Source organism: Brachyhypopomus gauderio, chromosome 5 (assembly GCF_052324685.1).
Source record: "Brachyhypopomus gauderio isolate BG-103 chromosome 5, BGAUD_0.2, whole genome shotgun sequence".
NCBI lineage: Eukaryota > Metazoa > Chordata > Actinopteri > Gymnotiformes > Hypopomidae > Brachyhypopomus > Brachyhypopomus gauderio.
This window is the reverse complement of record NC_135215.1, coordinates 10,838,555-10,859,206: the sequence shown is the minus strand read 5'-3', so window position 1 is coordinate 10,859,206 and position 20,652 is coordinate 10,838,555. Positions and strand designations below refer to the sequence as shown.

The 20,652-nt window shown below is 41.1% G+C and overlaps 3 protein-coding genes across 10 annotated transcripts in view; 2 read left to right on the top strand and 1 right to left on the bottom strand.

Annotated features, from left to right (window-relative positions):
- The window catches only part of rassf8a (Ras association domain family member 8a), a 16,493-nt gene extending 9,776 nt beyond the window's left edge, over positions 1-6,717 (top strand). Inside the window, exons 2-5 of the mRNA XM_077005599.1 lie at positions 1,139-1,312; positions 2,257-3,224; positions 4,058-4,217; positions 5,203-6,717. Coding sequence (XP_076861714.1) covers positions 1,210-1,312; positions 2,257-3,224; positions 4,058-4,217; positions 5,203-5,324 — 1,353 coding nt within the window. The 5' untranslated portion in view covers positions 1,139-1,209 and the 3' untranslated portion in view covers positions 5,325-6,717. The remainder of the gene's footprint in view (positions 1-1,138; positions 1,313-2,256; positions 3,225-4,057; positions 4,218-5,202) is intronic.
- Positions 5,798-11,176, bottom strand: LOC143514429 (cytosolic 5'-nucleotidase 1B). 3 transcript variants are annotated; one of them, XM_077005600.1, is made up of 8 exons: positions 11,044-11,176; positions 10,092-10,183; positions 9,724-9,781; positions 9,455-9,571; positions 8,522-8,657; positions 8,313-8,438; positions 7,989-8,152; positions 5,798-7,448 (listed from the first exon to the last, which is right to left on the bottom strand). In XM_077005600.1, exons 1-8 carry the CDS (start codon positions 11,053-11,055, stop codon positions 7,164-7,166), a joined length of 990 nt encoding a protein of 329 aa, XP_076861715.1. In that variant the 5' UTR covers positions 11,056-11,176; the 3' UTR covers positions 5,798-7,163. The 3 variants fall into 3 exon arrangements, with proteins under 3 accessions (XP_076861715.1, XP_076861716.1, XP_076861717.1); XM_077005601.1 differs by having other exon boundaries at positions 8,313-8,435; XM_077005602.1 differs by lacking the exons at positions 10,092-10,183; positions 11,044-11,176 and adding an exon at positions 9,913-10,051.
- The window catches only part of ces2b (carboxylesterase 2b), a 10,702-nt gene continuing 979 nt past the window's right edge, over positions 10,930-20,652 (top strand). Inside the window, exons 1-24 of one of the 6 annotated variants that reach the window (XM_077005595.1) lie at positions 11,098-11,149; positions 11,251-11,338; positions 12,096-12,285; positions 12,520-12,658; positions 14,512-14,645; positions 14,863-15,016; positions 15,111-15,215; positions 15,322-15,423; positions 15,556-15,696; positions 15,888-15,965; positions 16,272-16,419; positions 16,508-16,657; positions 16,929-17,001; positions 17,331-17,491; positions 17,665-17,854; positions 18,008-18,146; positions 18,273-18,406; positions 18,609-18,762; positions 18,998-19,099; positions 19,174-19,275; positions 19,539-19,682; positions 19,955-20,032; positions 20,315-20,453; positions 20,634-20,652. The exon at positions 20,634-20,652 is cut by the window's right edge and continues 131 nt beyond it. In XM_077005595.1, the coding sequence (XP_076861710.1) occupies positions 11,302-11,338; positions 12,096-12,285; positions 12,520-12,658; positions 14,512-14,645; positions 14,863-15,016; positions 15,111-15,215; positions 15,322-15,423; positions 15,556-15,696; positions 15,888-15,965; positions 16,272-16,419; positions 16,508-16,657; positions 16,929-17,001; positions 17,331-17,491; positions 17,665-17,854; positions 18,008-18,146; positions 18,273-18,406; positions 18,609-18,762; positions 18,998-19,099; positions 19,174-19,275; positions 19,539-19,682; positions 19,955-20,032; positions 20,315-20,453; positions 20,634-20,652 (2,813 nt within the window). In that variant the 5' untranslated portion in view covers positions 11,098-11,149; positions 11,251-11,301. Of the gene's footprint in view, positions 11,025-11,097; positions 11,150-11,209; positions 11,339-11,653; positions 11,794-12,095; positions 12,286-12,519; positions 12,659-14,511; positions 14,646-14,862; positions 15,017-15,110; positions 15,216-15,321; positions 15,424-15,555; positions 15,697-15,887; positions 15,966-16,271; positions 16,420-16,507; positions 16,658-16,928; positions 17,002-17,330; positions 17,492-17,664; positions 17,855-18,007; positions 18,147-18,272; positions 18,407-18,608; positions 18,763-18,997; positions 19,100-19,173; positions 19,276-19,538; positions 19,683-19,954; positions 20,033-20,314; positions 20,454-20,633 lie in introns of those variants that run through there. The other 5 variants (XM_077005594.1, XM_077005597.1, XM_077005596.1 and 2 more) reach the window with 5 other exon arrangements.

Genomic DNA, 20,652 nt, shown 5'->3' with positions numbered 1-20,652 from the left:
TGCTCATTACTTGTACCTGATCAACAATATGCTGTGATTTTAAACAGATATTTTTTGTGCAAATATCCAAAAATGGCTTTGTAGACATATGGTTCTCTTCAGCCTTAGCTTGTCTCATTAAATGTAAGCTATAGGCTTACATCCAAGGGGACACATATATATTTTTTGTAGAATATGTATTACTCTGCTTAAAATGTTACAGATGAAAATCCTTTCAGGTTTTACGGTTGCCTTTTTCCCCTGATGATTGTATATTTTTATGCCCAAACTTGGAACGCTGGCTCATACACGAGGTTTGCAGTCTTGCTTAAACGCTCATGTGAGTGGGAGGCAAACGGCGTCAGATACAGCTGGTCTCACTATCCCCAGCAGGATGTACTCAATGTGGCCAACTGTTTACACCTATCCTCCCATCCTCTCCTCTCCCCTCCTCTCCTCTGCAGGCCATCTCCACAAACACAGGCCAAAAGCACCACTGATTCATATCTGAGCCGGTACTGTATTAAGACTGTAGAGGTCTTTGCCTCAGTGTGTTCTAGTTGGTGTTGTGCAGTGACTGCTAAGACCTTGTTGCATTGTAAAAGAGGAAAAAAGAGCTACTTTGTTTTCAAAGCTGACGGAAGTCTTGAGGAAGGAAATTTGCCAGTTAGAGAGAGTAAAAATGGCTCCTGCTAGCACTGCGGGCCTTTCCTCTTAGACAGCCTTCCTGATTGGAAGAATCAGTGACTCACAACATCACACTTCTATTGTGTTTGTCCAGATGGAGTTTTGGTCTTTTTTCACATTTAATGAGCTTTTGTTTGAGTGAGAAAACAGTGAGGAAACATGGGTAGATATGATCTCCTCAGCATGTTTATATTAAGCACATACTTTAATCTAAACACAATACTTTGACTGCCCTGTTTAAATATAAATTTTTTGGGACAGTGAGGTTGGCACAGTGATGCAAGCAGTGTGGTATTAGGGGAAAACAAACCTTGAAGCCATATTTAAGACTTCCTCAAAAAGCAATGCAGCAAGTCCTGGACCAAAGCAAGGACATGTTTCTCACACACACACTGGTGTTTTACCGTCTGTGGTCTTGGTGAATTGTCCCAGTGTTGCACAGCTCCTCTGATCTGGCCATGTGCTCTTGCAGAGTGGCCGAGAGCAGGCAGGAGGAATGAGAGCCCAGAGCTGGAGGCCCAGCGCCTGACTTCCTGAACCAGGATGGAGCTGAAGGTGTGGGTGGACGGAGTCCAGCGCGTGGTCTGTGGCGTCACGGAGGCCACCACCTGTCAGGAAGTGGTCATCGCACTGGCTCAGGCAATAGGTACACAATATGGCCCCGAGAAAAGAAGAGAAAAGCAGGTTATACTGAGCTATTAGATCATGGAACTTCATTGGTAACTAGATCAGGATGAATTGCTAATGCAGATGCTGTAGTGTCTAAGTACTGCCTAGTGCTTAATCCCCTTAAGTATAACATGGCATCGGCAAAAAAAGCACTTCTGAATTCAACAGTAATAAGAATAGCATATAAATACAAATAAATATATAAATGACAAACAACAAAGAATTGCAATCACGAGGGTTAAATTGTCTGACGTCCAGGCTGATCAAAGCCACGTTTCCATTATTTACTGAAATGCAGAGTAATAAATCACCTGTGCTGGCGGCTGAACTTCACAAGCTGTCCAAATTCACCATATAAGTTTCAAATATATTTTCAAATTCTATCTCAGAAATGATAGTCTGAGGGAAAAAATACTTGAAAAGAGAACAGAGGTTTAGACTGATTGCATAACCAGAGAGGCCCAAAGCAGTTTCTGTCTGATTGAAAATTGTCTCACTGATGTCATTGTTTCAGGCTATTTCTAGTGATACTCAAATGTGCGAGTAATCTGTAGGTCCCCCCCAACACACACACACACTCTCACACAAACCCCCCCTGCACGTGCTTTTAGAAATGGCCTGAGGTTAAAGGGGGTCCTGGTGTAATGGAAACTCTGAGTCATCATTCTTGAAGCAGTAGGAGCGCTGACGTCTTCCATCACTGCTTGTGTCCACTTCCTTTAGAGTGTTACATAAACACTTTATTTGTAAAATTTTTAATGGTTATTTATTATTGCTTATTTAACAAATGTAAACATTTTAATAACTATCAGCTTGCCTCTACTAAGCGGAAAACATTTTTCATTGAAACCTGGTTAAAATTAAAGCAAATTAAGAATATAATAATAATAATGTTCACGTCTTCACCCTCCACACATCCAGGTCGCACTGGCCGCTATACACTGATCGAGAAATGGAGGAACTCTGAACGTCACTTGGCCCCTCTCGAGAGCCCCGTGGCCTCGCTGAACACTTGGGGTCAGTATGCCGGTGACGTGCAGTTCATCCTCCACCGGACAGGCCCCTCGCTCACAGAGCGCCCCCCATCCGAGAGGCTGTCGCACTTGGGTCCAGAGCGCGGCCTGCACCGCCAGAGTCTCCCCATCATGGCCAAGCTCCGGGGGCCGGGAGAATACTCGCTCCGCCGGCGGGAACCACGCCGCAAGTCGCTCACCTTCACGGGGGGCCCGCGCAGCCTCAGGGACATCCTGAGCGGCACCAGGCTCAGCGACGCCGGCACCAAGCGGCGTGTGGTCCTGGTGAACAACGGGCACCACAGCCTGCCCACGTCCCCGCGTCTGCACAGGGGCCACCTGGAGGACCTGAGCCGCCTGGTGAGGCTACAGAGGGACACGCTGGCCGTCCTGGAGCACAGGGCGGCGGAGCGCGAGGCGGAGCTGCAGGCGTGGGCCGAGAAGGGGCAGGACGGGGCCGCCGGAGAGGCCTCGTGGGCGGGCGCGGCCGAGGAGGTGGCCTGCCTGGAGCGGCAGGTGAGGAGGAACCAGGTGGAGGTGGAGGAGGAGGAGTTCTGGGCCAGCGAACTCGAGATTGAGCGCGAGAGCGAGAGGCAGCTGGAGGAACGGCTGCAGGAGCTGCGCTCGCGCCTGCACGTCTGCGAGGCCGAACTGGATCGCCGACTGGCCTGCCTGCAGGGCGTCGAGGCCGGGCTGGAAGCCCAGCGCTTGCAGAAGGAAATGAGGGAGACGCAGCAGGCCAGCGAGGGGGAAGTGAAGGCCCGGCTGCAGAGGGTGAAGGCGGAGCTGAAGGCCCAGGCACAGCACACAGCCCAGCTGGAGAGTAGCAGCAGGGCTGTGGACCGGTCACTCAGCCAGACGAGCAGGAGACTACAGGTATAGGTGGAACATCAGTTTCTAAAAAGGTTTTGAATGCTGCATTATTTAATAATTTAACAGACATTTTTTTATGCTTGACCAGATTGGTCAAGTGCATAAACTATGTTAGCCATGGTCCACACATATATGGGTTTTTTTTTCTCTCTGTTTTCTTTAAAAAAAAATGAACAAGCAGATTTTTACATGAAAACACAATGAAAACACACAAAAAGTATTAAGCATCCTCAAGAGCACCTTAGCCAGAATTTTTTATTTTTTTTGGACTATCAACATTGCACATGCAGGGGAATCATTTGTATGAACTGATTGTTATTCCTCAGTATCACACTAGAATACAGTACATGTACATGCACCAAGTTCTCTTAGCAATGTTAAAGCCAGCACTGTTTTGGCAACGTCACTGAATGATATTGCCTCAAGTAAACGAAGGAAATAACGGCACACACTCAATGTTACAAGACTAAAACACTGTTTGCCCTGTCTATATGACAGTTTTCACCCTGGAAGGAGTTTTGCAAAAGGTTAGTTTCCACTGACCTAATATGGTTTACGTGTGGATGAGAGGACAAAATGCAAAGTATGTAAAAATGTAATAATATACACATGGCAACAACGCCACAGTCCCAGCAACGCTCCATAAATATCTAGAAATCAGTTCAACAGCTGTTAGTTAAAACTGCATCCACATGAGTGACCCAAGGAATTAATTTTCAAGAATGCTCCAGTGAATCTTGCGAGTGTGTCCCAGACGTAACCCCAGAACCCATAGCTGCACACATTTAAGGTCTTGAGGACATGACGTGGGAGATCTCCTGTGCATGTTTCCTCAGGAGAGCCAGTATGAGCTGGAGCAGCTGACCAAAGAGCTGAGGCAGGTCAACCTGCAGCAGTTCATCCAGCAGACCGGCACTAAGGTCACCGTGCTACCCGTGGAGCCCAGCGAAGGGGAGGCCAGCGAAGGGGAGGCCGGCCCCACGCCTCCCAGCACAGGTGCGTCTTCCCTTGCAGCGCATACTACCAACTTCAGCTCTTGGATTTGCCAATAGCTTCCTTCCACAAATTAGCAATTGCTAACGTTAGCAAAAAGATTTGTTGACTGTGACTCTGTAGACAGCTGTCGGTGTGTTACTGCATTATGTATTACATTGCTGGTAAACTATTTTGTTCCGGTCCTCAGACGTCACACAAAATGGATCTTTAAAGGGTTCGGTCATGATGCAATGGCAGTCAATTGCAGCGTGGTAGTTTTTCAGCTGTACTTAACGTATATAATATCATGGAATTGTACAGAAATGGCAAAGGTTGCCCAGAGAATTGACGCCCCCTTCTGACGCAGTAATGTAGCCTTTGAATCAACCCTTTCCTCCACCCACCTCACACTGCTAAAAGCCATTTAGGCCCACTGCTGAGAGCTACATGTGTTCCACCCACTTCTGTTCAATGCTGGTTCCTGTGGCAACGGCTGCCAGGAGACAGGCGGACCACTGTCACTTACTTTAGCTTTCCCCAGTGCTTGCTGCTGCCAGCTACGTTGTCACACTGGAGAGACCCAATCCCCAGTAGTGGTAGTACATCTGAACTGAAGCTTGTGTGTTACATGTATGCGGAGAATTCTGTGGATAATATAGATTACCTAAAGAGTGGCTGAGTATTTTGTATAGGAATCTTGTAATAATCAAAAGATAGTGTTTAAAGCCCTCGACTGCATTTACATGCTGTTGTTGACATAATGTGATTCATTATCAGCACCAAATAGAGTATGACACAAAATTAACAAACTGTACATAATTAATCATGTATCTTTTTTTAGCTTTGCCTGCTTTTTCTCCCTCTGCATAAAGATTTACAATATTGAAATCGTTGAGTTGAATTTCACCCTAAGGTGAAATTCACACCAGGGTGGTGTCCTTGGCAGAACCGACTGCTGTCATTGCGCAACCGAGCGTACTACACAAGTTGTTCTCGTTTCTCCCAGATGTGGCAGCTCTGACTGGTTCGCTGAAGCGGCCCGTGCCGTCGAACACGACGGGGGTTAACCTGCGTGTGCTCCACAGCCCCACCGCCTCCACCTTGAACCCTGAGGGCATCTACGTCTAAGAACAACAACCCGACACCAAGGGAGCTCCAGAACGGCTCCGCATAGTTCACCTCCCCGTTCTTGTTTTTGTTTTTAAAAGAGAATAGCAGCATGTTTGACAATGTAAGTATGTGGAGTAGTGCACCATGAGTTGAGGCACTCTCTGGGAGTGAACTGTTGGTTAATGCTGGTAGATGCATCACTATACTTTGCAAGACAGGACACTTTCTCATGATGGTAAACTTGTAAATATACCTCAACACCAGAATCATCTGCTGTCTGTAAAGACTGTTTGCAGGTCTTTGCAGATTGACTTTTGACACCATTGGTAGATACAGTAGTTTGCGAGACTGGACACTTTTTCACTATGGTAAACTTGAGGTACATGTACCTCAGTACCAGAATCATCTGCTGTCTACAGCATCTGCCATCAATAACAGGTCAGACACGCCCTTAGCAAGCAAACAGAGTAAAGGTTCTTTTCGTGTGTGAGCAGAGATTCTGACTATGAAGTATTGGGAAGGATTTTGGATTAGAGATGACCTTTAAGAAATGTGAATATTGTTTTTGTCAAGTTGTTGGTTCAACCACAGAGAGATGTATTCCCACGGACAGTGACACAGGCACATTTTCTCTCTTTACTTAAGACTACATGCTGGGGTTGCCACAATTGTTAGATTTAATTGTGTGCCATATTTAGGTTTACCATGTTAAACTTTTTCTTCTGATGTTGAGCCAAAGACTCCTGCTAATACGGCTACCAAAAATATACACGTCACTGCATGATTTGCAGTTATATAGCAATAGACGTCAATCTGTGGCTGTATGATTTGCATCATGTTTACTCCTTTAAATCTTACTAATATGCATCTTATGCAAAAAGACTGCCATGCATACGCACTTTGTGTGTTGAAGGAAGTATTAACAAACTGCAGTATTACAATGTAATATGCTTGACATCAAACACATGTTAGGGTCTGCCAGATAATCTATTTACAGCTATGTAGCTGTTGTTTCTAACTAGTGCCTTAAAGCTAAAATGAAGCATTAGTGTGATGCATTGGGAACCCCCAGGTCGGTGTGTATGTGAATTACATGGCAGTAGACACTAATTTTAAATCTTACTTTACTTTTGGTTGTGTTTGAATTTAGTCACTTATTTACATATTGAATATTCTGTGTATGCCATTTAGTCACACACAACACTGAAGAGGTAATAATTGTGAAACAATAACAGGCTTTTGGAAGCAACCAGTTACATGAACTAGCTTCTAACATTTAGCATAAAAGTTGTTATGCTAACATAAGCCAAGCTTAGGGGGAGAAAAAAAGTTATGTAATGTTTTATGAACTTGTATGTAAAGAAAGCTCCAGTGTTTCTTGTGCCATTTTAATAAAATGCATTAATCTGTATAGTCTATCACATATTGTAAATGTAGTGTTACACAAACACCCCTACAAGTGGTGCTTGAAATGATGCAGGATGCAAAAGACAGGAAGCATTTTCAAACACAGCTGCTGTTACCTTGGGCTCATCGCTGCATATTTTTTGTACTTTCCAGTCAACTTTTAAAGAATTTCTTTAATATCCCCCCCACACACACACACTTTCAAAGCATATATGTAAAAAAATAAATCGGTAAAGCAATGAATATGTAACAAGTTTATACAGCTTTTTTTGTTCTTTGTGTTTTATTGCACTATATTTCAACATTAAAAAAACAAAGTAATAATTAATTTTGAAAAACTTTTCATTCCAATATTCATTCTAGAACAACTTTTAAATAACTTTAAAGCCAAGCTGGCACCTACTTCACATGGGGCAATTGCACAGAAAGCAAATCCTTCACTGAAATGTCTTAACTGCTCACCATCATGGCAGGGACCACTCCCGTCATATTATGCAGCCCATCATCCCACACTATGTGTGGCTGCAGCAGGGACAGGATGCGGCCGCGCGGGGCCCCGGCCAGGCAGAAGGCCTCATCTACGTCCAGGCCCCAACCTCGCAGCGTCTTCAGGGCGGAGACACACACATCCCTAGAGCTCCACACTGTCATGAGACTGGTATGCAGAGGGCTGCTTTCATACCCAAACCTTCTCCTCATCTCACCAATCCGAACCGCAAACTCTCGTATGCAGCCCTGTGCAGAAATAAACAAAAGGATGCAACGAACCCATCCATCTTAATCTGGACAGAGAATAGACTGCAGATACAACAATTTCTCACACACCCTGTGGATAAGCATGTCCTGAGCCATTTTGTTTTTAAGATTAAAAAGGATTTGCAAGGGTGATCCAATGGTGGTAAATTGGCACTGCAATTTAGTCCAAGAGGGGCTTAAAACATGTCTGAGGAAACCAGTCCTGTATCTGGCTTGAGGTTACTTATAAGTGATTGTTTTGTAAGTGTTGTAACATTGCTTAAAATATTTATATACTAATGACTATTGTGATTATCCATTTGCAATATAATTCTTATCTGAACCTCAAACTGGAATTTGTGGGGGAAAAGTATATTAAAATGTGTTTGTACAGCACACCATATGGAATTACATTGTGTATCCATGTATTTATGCAAGAGATCCTTCAGTAAAGCATTATACATTTACAGAACACCCTGCCACTATATTCTGCCCATTAATTTTCCTGGAAAAGTAGCACATGCATAGGCTAGGATATACCTTTGCTGCTTTGAAGTTCTGCATGTGAACATCAGTGAACCCCAAATCCTTAAGATACTCCATGGAGTCATCAGAAAGGCCAATGAGATCACCTGAGAAAAGCACCCTCAACTGAGTTCGGACCTGCTGCTCCGCCTGCTGGTATAAAAAAGCAGCGGGAACACCTAGCCATGCCAACAGAGTGACTCATCAGACATCAGAAGCATAGCCAAACACTGTTTTCCCACCTAGAGATATATATTTAGCTTCTAAATAAAACAGGCCAAGACAAAGAAAAAACACATAAACCTATACACTACTGTCAATATACATTTGAAGGGGTACCTGCTTTAAGGACACTGTAAACATCATCTTTATCAGTGGAGAGGAACAACTTTATATTGTTTGCTTGAAGAGTCCCTACGATATTATCTCTGGAGCAAAAGTAAAATTTGTCAATGTCCAGACCTGCTTAAGGAGAAACATATATTCACGCACACATTTACATACATACATACAAAAATAAACTTTAAGAGGCAAGCTCTTCATCTTACCATAATGTTTTGCGCTATCAAATATGCTTAATTTGGTGTGTTCTTTACAATCTTTTCCAATCAGGACCACCTCAAACTGCAATGTCTCGTTACTTTCACTCAGCTCTACAAGTCTCTGATTGACTGTGTGTACTGCCTGTAAAAAAAAGAAGAATGCTTAAAAAAAGGTATAGGATTTATTTTCGTTTGATACTTTGAACAAATGTAGCGAATCAATGCTTTAGAGGATCAGCGCCTTAAAGTTGAATGTGCCTATATGCACAATATTACGGTACTTCAGTAACACTCTCCAAGCAGTCAACACTCAGTGGTAGTGAAATTGCTTTGGCATTATGGCAAATGTCTGACTAACATATAACCATGCTGTCTCTAAACCCTATTAACAATATAAATTATTGAAAAACATGGTACAGTCAAATCTGACCAAACATTCAGACGTGAAAGGCAAAGGCTCCTGGTTGGTAGTGGAATGGTTTCAGCATTATGAGAAAATTCATAGAGATAGAACCATCCTTTCTTTGTATGAAAGGAGCATTTAAACCCCATTAAAGAGACAATGATTGCAATAAGGAATTACAAAAAAAACTGTCTGAAACTGTTGAATCTTTTCAAACTGTATCTGGGAATAGTTGGCAATGGAGCACCCCCTGACCTGCACATGTGCAAAACAGCACCACATTCAGCTGGCAGTTTGAATAGTGCTTATTGAACCATTGAAATATATTATTAATTCTGCTGATGCATGCATTAAAGGTATACACGCCATCAATGTATACTTTCATGCAGAAGCATATATTCATACAGCACAGGAACATTTTTATAAATAAAACAAACACCGATTTTCAATTATTTTTAGTGCTGCGAGCTAATGGGTTAAGCTTTATGATTTGCATATGACTTTTTGAGTTTGAGCGTCCTGGGTTCATACCCGACCTCGATAAACGTGAAGGCCGCTCCTTTGGGTAGTGTGATGCAATCCGTCGGTACTTCGCAGAGATCCAGGTCAAATATGTCGTGGCACGACACCGCCATCACTAACGCAGAACCACCCTGTGGTCCCAAAACAACGCTTCAAGTTCATGTCAACAGTTCATTAGGTGGCTTACATTCCTAACATTAGTACGTCCTGTTTGCAAATAGATATTAGAAATATACAGTACTTGTAAAAGAGTACAAATACATCCCAAAACGTATAGTTTCACCTTTTTCCTCTGCGCGTTAGTTTTTACATTGGGGTCCATTTTCACAGATTGGTAGTTACTAGCCAGAGAAAGCAAGTGCAAATACAAACAAAAACAAACCGAGTTAGCTTAACCTTTGTAGCCTGTTCAAATGAATTATAGACTACATACAGAAAATAAGGTCGATACTGGTGTGTTTATATTGTTTACATTACAAAATTCTTAATTTAGACGTCGGGAATGATGAGTCATATCGGGTACTTTATATTAATCCAAAATCGTAACGTTGGGTTAGCTAGCTGGTTGGCTAAAGGTGAGTTACAGTAACGCCAGCCTATTAAAAACGTCCCGTGACCGAGACGCTGTGCTAAGCTTTTAGCGCCACCTACCGCCATGGAGTAGTACCGCAAGGACGGTAACCGCACAGTCCTCGGTAAGTTCCTCCACGAAGGAACGATTTGATATGATTTTCCTTTAAAACCTTTAAAAATAGATATCATATGCAATGCATTATATTAACTTTAGGGTATAGATTTTATTATATCATTTTTCTAACACTGTCAAAATAATAATTGACATAATGTTTTATTTGTTCTGCGGTTGTTTCCACACCGAGTCTAGACAGTAATTAAATACATCAAGTCTGCTTTGTTTCTGTTCTTTTTTCAATGTAGCTATTCTTTACTTCTGTTTTTTTTTACTCGTCTAGGCCTAATTTTATGAAAGTGAAATATACTTTTCACCGCACAACTGCAGTACAACATTTCTGCAGTAATACTCGGTTCTCTGAAGTGGGACTAAACTGGACTGTTTAAAATATATCAAAGAAAATATAAGTCATACTGTTAAGCATCAATGTTACACCTATCACACATATATGTTTGAAATACTGGCGCAGAACCCATAGATAAAATTTCCATTCAAATTCTATTAACTACAATAACTTACAATAGTTTCTATAAGCCTACACTTAAAAGAATTGAATATAGCTGAAGAAGAAATACGTTATAGAAATACAATATACCCTTGTACCAGACTACTGCTGAACTACAGGAATCAGTGCCATTACCTAATATCGAAAATTAGCACAGGTCAAAACTTAAACAACAGGAATAAAAAACGATACCTAGAAGTGCAAAAGAACAGACGCAAATAAACATACAATATAAAGTGTAAGGACAACATGAGCTATCTGCGCTGTTAGTGGTCATTTAGTGCTCAACAGGTGAGTCTTCGTTTGACTGCAACAGACTGGTTGGTCTACAGTGAGACGTGAAGCCTGGCGTTTCAGGTCGACACGTGTGAGATTCGGAGTGTTCGTGGTACGGATCGGGCTTTTACCATCGTCATCATGGGGTGGGCTGGTCCATTTTGGACCACATATCAGTCGTGCTGCAACATTCTGGATCCGTAGGGGTCTGATGTCCCGTAGAGGAGGACACGCTAGGTAGGGCGTTTTAGTGGTCCAGTTTTGAGATGATGAGAGACTGCACAAGCACCTGGGTAGCTTCATTTGAAAGAAAGGAGCTTATTCTCCGTGTGTTGCAGGGGAGAAATCTGCAGGATCTGCGGTAACCCAACGGCTTCGAGCAGTTTTTGATGGTGACATCTGAGTGTTCTCGAAAGAAACGGCGAAGTAGTTTTCTGGGTTTGGGGTTCCGGGATTGTTCAGAAGCTCGATGTTGTTAGCGCTGAGCTAGCCTATGTCATTAACCAAAATATATTATACAAAGTTCTGCATGCCTGTACTTTTTCATTTTATTCTTCTTTTATGCATTTGTCTCGTCTATATTTAGTATATGTATACCTGACACTTTCCACATTAGAAATAAAAACCTTTGCATTGTAAGCATTTGTAAGCAAAATGTAAGACCTTGCAAAATGTCCATTGCGAAATTCCCAATTTTTTAAGTCGGCATTGTTATCACACCGCCCTGATTACGTAACGTAAAGTGTGGTAGTTAAACCGCAGTCCACAGGTTGCAGCAGGACTTCGTCGTGCCCAAGTCAGCAAAGCAATGGGGAGATTAACCTTGATTTTTTGTAGTTTGATTGGAGCAAATTTTATAATCTTAGCGAGTGGAAATGATGGTAAGTGAGACGTAACGTCTATTAGAAAGGACACTTCTCTCTCCGATTGGTCTTTTATTAATATGTGGGTGTTATAGTTGGTGTTACGTAGCATGTGTGTTGTCCTTGTAAACTAAGGGATATGAATGAAATTTGCAACCTGCAAAGCTTAAAAAATCTATACCTCCGACTTATAAATAGATCATAGATATACTACAGTGAAAGCTTACACAGCAAACTTAAAGCATTGATACTGAGTTGTAGGTTATGTAACGTGCTTCTCGTGTGATTCTGATAACTTTTCTCTGATTCATGTTTGACAGAAGCTGTTGTGCAGACTAAATTAGGAGCTCTTAAAGGCACTCACTCAACCGCTACAGGGAAGGACACCATCATTTATAGCTACCTGGGTGTGCCATTTGCAAAACCACCAGTGGGCCCTTTGAGACTGGCCCCACCACAGCCTGCAGAAGCTTGGGAGGGAGTGAGAGATGCCACAAAGCAGCCGTACATGTATGAGATCACTGACAGTACTGTCAGTAGTTTGGGTTATATGCATGTTATATGTCACCCCCATAATGTACAAACATGTTCCTAATGCAGATTCAGTCATTGTTACATGGTTTGCAGTAATTTCTTAGGTCAAGATTACTAAGCGATGGCAACATTAAAAATGGCTTGAAAAAACATAGATTTCAATGTACGGCACTTTAACGCCTCTATTTTTGTCTCTGCTGTATATTGTAGGTGTATGCAAGATGTGCAGCTTTTTGGAGATATTTTAGAAAAGTTTTGTATCATCGTGGAATTTCCTGACGTGTCAGAGGACTGCCTCTACCTTAACATTTACACACCTTCTAAACCTGGTGAACTGGCCAAGTTACCTGTATGTATTTTTGGCTTTATTTAGAAATATTCATTATGGCATGTGACACAGAAACAATTTACATACTTGATCTTCAGTTGTTGTTTTAGTTTGTTTGGCTTCTGTACTTCAGCAGTTTAAATTATTGTCTAATAATTTGACATTCATAGTTCCCGATTCTAGGATACTCCCTACTCTATACTGTATTAGGAAGTACAAACATTAAATTTAGCTTAATGTTTATATCTTTTCCTCCTCATGACATATTGTGATTCATCAGCAAATGCTTTGTACCTCTGCCAGGGGCATAGCAGCAAATTCTGGGCCCTGTACACTCTCAATGTCAGTGAGCCCCTATAAATGCCAGTAAATGAGGCACATGAGCTAAATGGGTCCCTCTCCCTGATCGGGCCCTGGGTAGTCAGGTTCACTATTCCCCCCACTACCACGCCCATGACCTGTGTTATTACACCAGTGGCATTGTTGTATTTGAGCAGACATTACACTGGAAGTCTCAGAACATATTTTACTGTAACTAGGCCTGTCGCGATAATTACATTATCGACTTATCATACGATAATTTTTTTTACCGCGATCATTTTTGCTGATGTCGATAATTGGTCATTGGGTTTCCGCGCACATTTGTTTACACGAGAGTAAACCGCAACTACGTTAGATTTCAGAAAGGCACGCAGTGCTGCTCTCGAAGACGAATCTGTGATCAGAGAGCGACATCTACAGGTTAGGAAATGAGTGCAGTACACGGAGAGCGCATGCGTAAATAACAGTGCCTCCACACACACATACACGTGGAGATGTGTTCGCGAACTTATTCGAGGCTCGAAATGATTCGAAACAATTAGCTTTTTATCACATTATTTAGTGGTTGTTTATTATAGTGACCTTAGCGTGCGACTCCTCCGTGAACGGTGGAAGCGTTTATACTTGTTTTTCTTTGCAGTGTTGTTCGAAACGATATGTGGTAGTATAAGAAACACCCCTCAAAAACAGGGGAATGAACATTTACCTGACGAACTTTAATGTTGCTTTTGTGTTTCAGGTTTGAAAAGTGCTGGAATTTGTTCGTTTCACAACAAATATCTGTCTGACTTAACAGTTATCTTGTATTACGTTAACAAATACGAGCCTCTTGTAATTCAAGGACGAAACATGAGAGAACGTGAAGACGTTAAGATTGGGCGTTTTGAAAATAAACATCCATTAAATAATGTGATAAAAAGCAAATTATTTTGAGTATATATATATATAAAGATTTAACTTAATTAAGTTTAACGTGCTGGGTATTATTGAAATGGACCTTTAAAGTGACGTACAAGTGCTTGAATGCCACCTTTTAAACGTGTATGAATCCTGCAAACATGACTTTGTTCATTGCGTTGAGGTGCGGCGTGCGCGAAGTAAAATAAATTGAGAGGTGCACAGGGTTGCCAGGTCCTACAAAAATTTCCCTCACAAAGACAGTGTAAAACCCGCCCCTCAGAAGCCTAAACTAGCCCAAAGCCCAAAGTTGCTGACGGGGATTGCAACTCTGGAGATGCACGACCTCGCGAATCGACAGCGCGCAACGCCCTCGCGCACGGGCGGAGCCACTGCGATATTATCGTTTATATCGTTATGAAATTTTTTTTATCGTGACAGGCCTAACTGTGACCATGAAGTATGCTATCATGGTGGTCCTATACTCACTCCTGTACATTTACATACCTGAAATCCAAGTCTTCCCGAGGACTAGGAAGCATGATTTAGTGTACTTTTGGTTTATTTGAGCTTACGTTCTATCTGAAATGTATTTTTGTTGATAATGACTTAGAAATAAATGTGTAAATGAGGTTTGTATTACTGTTTTGCTGCAGGTCATGTTTTTTATCCATGGTGGAGGATTGTCCTTTGGCTCCGCATCGTTGACTGATGGACAAGTGTTGGCAGCCTACCAGAATGTTGTTGTAGTGGTAATCCAGTACAGGCTTGGTTTGCTTGGATTTTTCAGGTGAAACAGATAACACTGTCATATGACATGTTTCTTAGTATTAGTTCAACATTACATTGTCTGGCACATGATTAAGAATGACTAACAGTAATTATTGAATGGAATATTTTTATAAAAATAAAAATAATAATTTGAAAATGAATGTAAATGTATTTCACAGGAAGAATCCAGTTTGTTTTGGTATGACTTTTTTTTCATCGATTTATTTCTTTTTCAGCACAGGAGATGAACACGCTCCAGGGAACTATGGCCTCCTGGACCAGGTAGCCGCACTGCAGTGGGTCCAGGAGAACATCCACAGTTTTGGAGGAGATCCTGGATTAGTAACCATCTTTGGGGAGTCTGCAGGAGGTGTTAGTGTGTCTTTACAGGTATTGATCTACTGGTACATTTCTAGTGTTATGTGCTAGTTACATTTACATGTGGAATTCATTTTTTAGTTCATATATTTGCTTGATTGGGCAGATTCTGTCACCATTGTCTACTGGTTTATACCGATATGCAATAGCAGAGAGTGGTACTGCCGCCATGGAAGCCATTATGACCACCAATCCGTTACCAGCAGCGCAGGTAACAAACGCCTGGCCTTCCCTGACCATTGCTCTGACTAAGAGCCGTAATCTCTTAGGATCTCACTAATTATGTCAGCTAAATATCTTGCGGTCTCTCCCTGCAGACCGTGGCTAATGTGTCTGGCTGCAACTGGTCTAGCACAAAGACGATTGTTGATTGTATTATGAAGCTGACAAAGGAAGACCTTTTGAGGATTGGCAAAACGGTACCTTTTTGATGGACTGTAAAATATACTGTAAAAATAGATATGCTGAACATTTCTGTTCTGTGTACTGTTAAGGAAAGTGTTAGTGTTAATTGTTGTTCAAATGTGTTTAATTATTTTATTTTATTTTAGAATGAAATACTGACAGCGGTGACAATGGATGGACATTTCCTTCCTAAGTCTGTGGAGGAGCTTCTCCAGAACAAAGAGTTCAACAAAGTGCCACTGATTACAGGGGTGACGGATGATGAGTGTGGCTACTCACTCCCTAATGTTAGTGAAATATTAAACCTTTTTCAAATAAGTTTAAAACATAAGGTAGATATAGTAACAAGGTGGATTTTCTGTATTTTGGTGTGGTTTTATAAGCAAAAGTGTTTTACAATTTTTTTTGACTAAATATTAGTGTATTTATATGTGGATATATGTGATTTATTGACAACAAAGAAATAATTTCCCCATAGTTCATTGCACCTCCTGGGTGGATTGATGGAATGGGCAGAGAGGAAGTCCTGTCATCAATACCTTTTTTGTTCTCTGATGTAAGTAAAGACTCAACTATATTGATGACAATATATATGAACATGTCTTTATGCATGCAGATCGTGGGTATGAATACGTGGTATATATAATGTAGGTTATTGTTCACAGGCACGAAATTCAAATTACGGTAATATAATCTCGGCTGACTTTTGCCTGTTTCATTGTCATAAACATCTAAATACATGATTGTGTCTGGTATTTTGATGTGAATATGTTTGATTTTGAGAAAATGAAACCAGTGTTTCATTTTCTTCATATTTGAGAGTTTGTAAAATATTGCCAGAATGTTTTGAAATTTTCATCAGGTCGGTGAGAAATGGGTTCATGAATTAGTGGCAAATGAGTACCTGGGGACTACAGATGACCGTATCAAAATCCGAGATGCATTCAGAGAGATGTCTGGAGATTTGATGTTCAACATTCCTACACGTAAAGTGGCAAAACACCACAAAGGTAAAATCGTCTTTACTGCTACTCAGGCTAATTAACACTATTTGTCTGTTTTTTATTTTTAATTGATGAATTGGGTTTTGATTATTAGATTCTGGAGCACCAGTGTACATGTATGAGTTCCAGCATTCTTTCAATGGCTACCAGAAAAAGTTACCTAGTTTTGTTGGGAGTGACCATGGATCTGAGCTCTACTTTGTCTTTGGCTACTGCTTTTTATCTGGCCATGTTAAGATTGCTGGTAAGATGCTTTTTTTATCTATTGCTTACTACTTTTGTGTTCATCTGGTGTTGTTTTGGAGAAGTAATACAAAGTACTACAATATATTACCTGATATTTATTTATTAATTAAAGCATTTCAAAAACTTTACGACCTTACTACCTTTTAATTTAAATTAATATATGACATTTTGAAAGTAGCTTTACATTGCTGGGTGTGATTTTCATTGTGATGGGAGATGTAGGAGAACATAAACAAATCTCTCTGTCTCTGTTCTGTCTCTTCTCTCAGGGGGGTTCACAGAGGAAGAAAATGAACTGTGCAGAATTATGATGGCCTACTGGGGGAACTTTGCTCGTACTGGGTAAGTTGTTTCTTAACTGGGGAAACCTTGCTAGTACTGGGTGATCAATTACTTTCTGTATTAAATATCAATATCAACAGTCAAAATATCAATCAGATGTTTCCAACTAGGTGAACTGAATTGAATTAATCTGAACTGACTTGTAGCTAATGCATGACATGATCAATCTTGTTCTGTGGCTGAATGGTTGGGGAATTATTTGTACCAGATTTAACGGGCTGATATTAACCAAGAGCCATAGTTTGGGATTCAGTGTATATGGATGCAATATAATTTAGATTGCTAAAAATATTATGTTATGGTTTACCCAATTATATCTGTGTGTGCAGATCCCCAAACGGGCCGGGCCTGACCCCATGGCCTGAGCATGGAGCAGAAGCTGAGTATCTGGGCATTGGACTGGAACAGAAACCTGGCAAGAACCTGAAGGGAAAGCACTATAAGTTCATAACAGAGACCATACCACAGATGAGACGTGAGAAGAAGAATGGTTCGTTACATCTGCATCTTTATTTTTTTCAGTGTCCATAGCAGAGCTCAAGCTGGTAAAACCATTCGTACAATAGCTCTTTACAGGTCATTTAATCATACAGCACTAATTTAAAATGATGATATTATTAGATATTATTATGATTCCTTAATTTTGTTGTGCCTTTTTGACAGAACCTGTCGTGCACACTAAATTAGGATCTCTAAAAGGTGAGTACATGACAGCTCGAGGGAAGGACATTGTAATCCATAGCTACCTGGGTGTGCCATTTGCAAAGCCACCAGTGGGCCATTTGAGACTGGCCCCACCACAGCCTGCAGAAGCCTGGGAGGGAGTGAGAGAGGCCACAAAGCAGCCGTACATGTACGCCATTCTCATTCACGCACACAGCAGGCACAAATGTCGGCTTTGGTACTATGGACTCACTTCAGGTCCTACAGAAGTTTTTTTTTTGTTTTTTTTTTTGCCAGTACTGTATGCGTTCTTAACTTGATGTTATGATTTGTTTTTTTTAAGGTGTATACAAAATAGGCAAGAATTTATATACATTTGTGGCAATTTATCAATAAGTTTGGAAGTTCCTGAAGTGTCAGAAGACTGCCTTTATCTCAACATTTATACTCCAGCAAAACCTAAAGAAAATGCGAATCTGCCAGTAAGGACTTAACAAGCTCTTTACCTCTGCCTTAGTGACCGATAAGGACCCTTACAGACATGCTTACACTACCTTTGTACCTCACTGATAAAAAGAATCATACACTTTTATTACTTGTGTTTTTAGGTCATGGTTTGGATCCATGGTGGAGGACTGAGTTTGGGTTCTGCTTCAGCATATGATGGGTCGGTTCTGTCTGCATATGAGAATGTCGTTGTTGTGTTAATCCAGTACAGGCTGGGTCTGCTGGGATTCTTTAGGTAAGTCTGAACTACAAGCAAAAATGTTACTGCAGTTTGGGTGTTGGTTCTTGCTTTATTTGTTTTAAACTGTATTTTCTTAAATCAAACAGTGGGTTAAAACTGTTATAAACCACAGACTCTGTTAACCCTGTTAATGCAAGTGTAAATGTTGTATAGAATGTTGTATAGAATCCTCAGAATTCTTTTTTTTCTTTTTCAGTACAGGAGATGAACACGCCCCAGGGAACTATGGTCTCCTGGACCAGGTAGCCGCACTGCAGTGGGTCCAGGAGAACATCCACAGCTTTGGAGGAGATCCTGGATCAGTAACCATCTTTGGGGAGTCTGCAGGAGGAATCAGTGTGTCACTTTTGGTAGGCAACCATTCTGAACGTAAGGCTTCAAAGGACAAGGTAGTATTTGATCTGAACTTGCTTTCCCATTGGTTGGTTTCCATTAACCTGTACACCTGTAAAACAACAAGGTTGATTTGTTCCTCCAGAATTCATTTGCTGTATGAGCTATCATGTAATCTTTTGTATTAACAATGCCTCATTATTCACTACCCCAAATGAAATTGACATCCTTGTATTTGTTTCTGGTTTCAAGCTCCTGTCTCCATTGTCTGCTGGTCTGTTCCATCGTGCAATCGCAGAGAGTGGCTGTGCTTTAATGAATGGTGTTGTGAAAGATCCTTTACCAATAGCCCAGGTGGGTTGGAGGATTTGTTGCTTTATATATTCTGTACTATTACAGCAAATATTGATTTTTGTGTACTATTTCAGCAAGTGGCTAACGTGTCAGGATGTGACATAAGCAGCACACAGATCATGGCTGAGTGTGTGAGGAACTTGCCCACAGAGCAAGTGGTCATGCTTTCACAACAGGTGAGAAACATAGAAACTGGAAATAAAACCAAAAGGGGGCTATAAGTGGTGATATTCACACATTGCTCTGGCTACGTGTGTGCAGTATGTCTTGTGTGTTGCTTCAGTACAACATGAGCATTAGACTCAACTGTTGCATCTCACTCCTTTAAGCTGGGATGTAGGTGGCACAATCTCACAGTGTCTAACATGCTATAGACAGTAATGCTTTGTGTGTAATGCCTTTCTTCACTGATATGCTGTGCTGTTTTAATCCGTTACAGTACAGGATGATGCACTTTGTACTGACAGAAGATAAACACTTCCTTCCCAAGCCTGTGGAGAAGCTCCTTCAGAACCAGGAGTTCTACAAAATGCCACTGCTTATTGGTGTAAATAATGATGAATTCGGTTGGTTATTGGGCAATGTGAGTGAATGCTGCAATGTGTACAATATTACAGATACATTTTACAATTTAAGATGTGAAGCTAATAGTTCATTTGATGGAGTAATATGCACTGTGGTAGTATATATTTTTTATGTTTGCTGAGAAATCTATACCCACAGAATAGACAAAAGCACATTAGACCATAAACTATTTGATCTGTTCATATGAGATTGAGGAACTGAGGGTATTTCAATGCCTTCACTATTATAGCATTGCAGTGTGGCTATGTTCAGAATCATTTCTTTCCACAGTTTCTTGGACCTCCCGGATGGGCTGATGGCATGGACATAGAGCAGTTCAAATCAATAATTGGATTTTTTGTTCATGATGTAAGAACACATGATTTTAAAGGTGTTAAAAGATCATACAGGTTAAGTTAATTCAGTTTAAATATTCTTTCACTTGTCCTCAACTAGCCCACTTTGGAACTTGGATTTTTCTTAGTGGAGCTCTTTTTACATTTTATATTGTACAGTGTGCAGTACACTATATTATACTTATATAGCACATTATTGATGGTAACTTTGTCAAGGTGTGTGTGTGTGTGTGTGTGTGTGTGTGTGTGTGTGTAGCTATACTCAATTTGTGAGTGTTGTGGTTTCTTTTTCAAGCCACTTGTCATTCAACTGCTGGCAGACGAGTACCTGGGCTCCTCTGTTGACCAGATCAAAATTCGTGACAGTTACAGAGAGATTATGGGAGACATCGCCTTTAACATCCCAGCTCTCAAACTGACAAAATTTCACAAAGGTATTTCAATGCTTATCGGCTATATTATCTGTGTGTATTGCAAATTCACCATCTGAATCATATTAATGCATCTGCTTTGATGGCTGTAAAACTCAGACATCAACACATTCAATGTGTCAGATGCCACTGAGTTCACATTGTCAGTAGCCCAAGCTCACGAATGCTGTTGTGACGGTGCAGCTGCTGGTGTGCCCGTTTA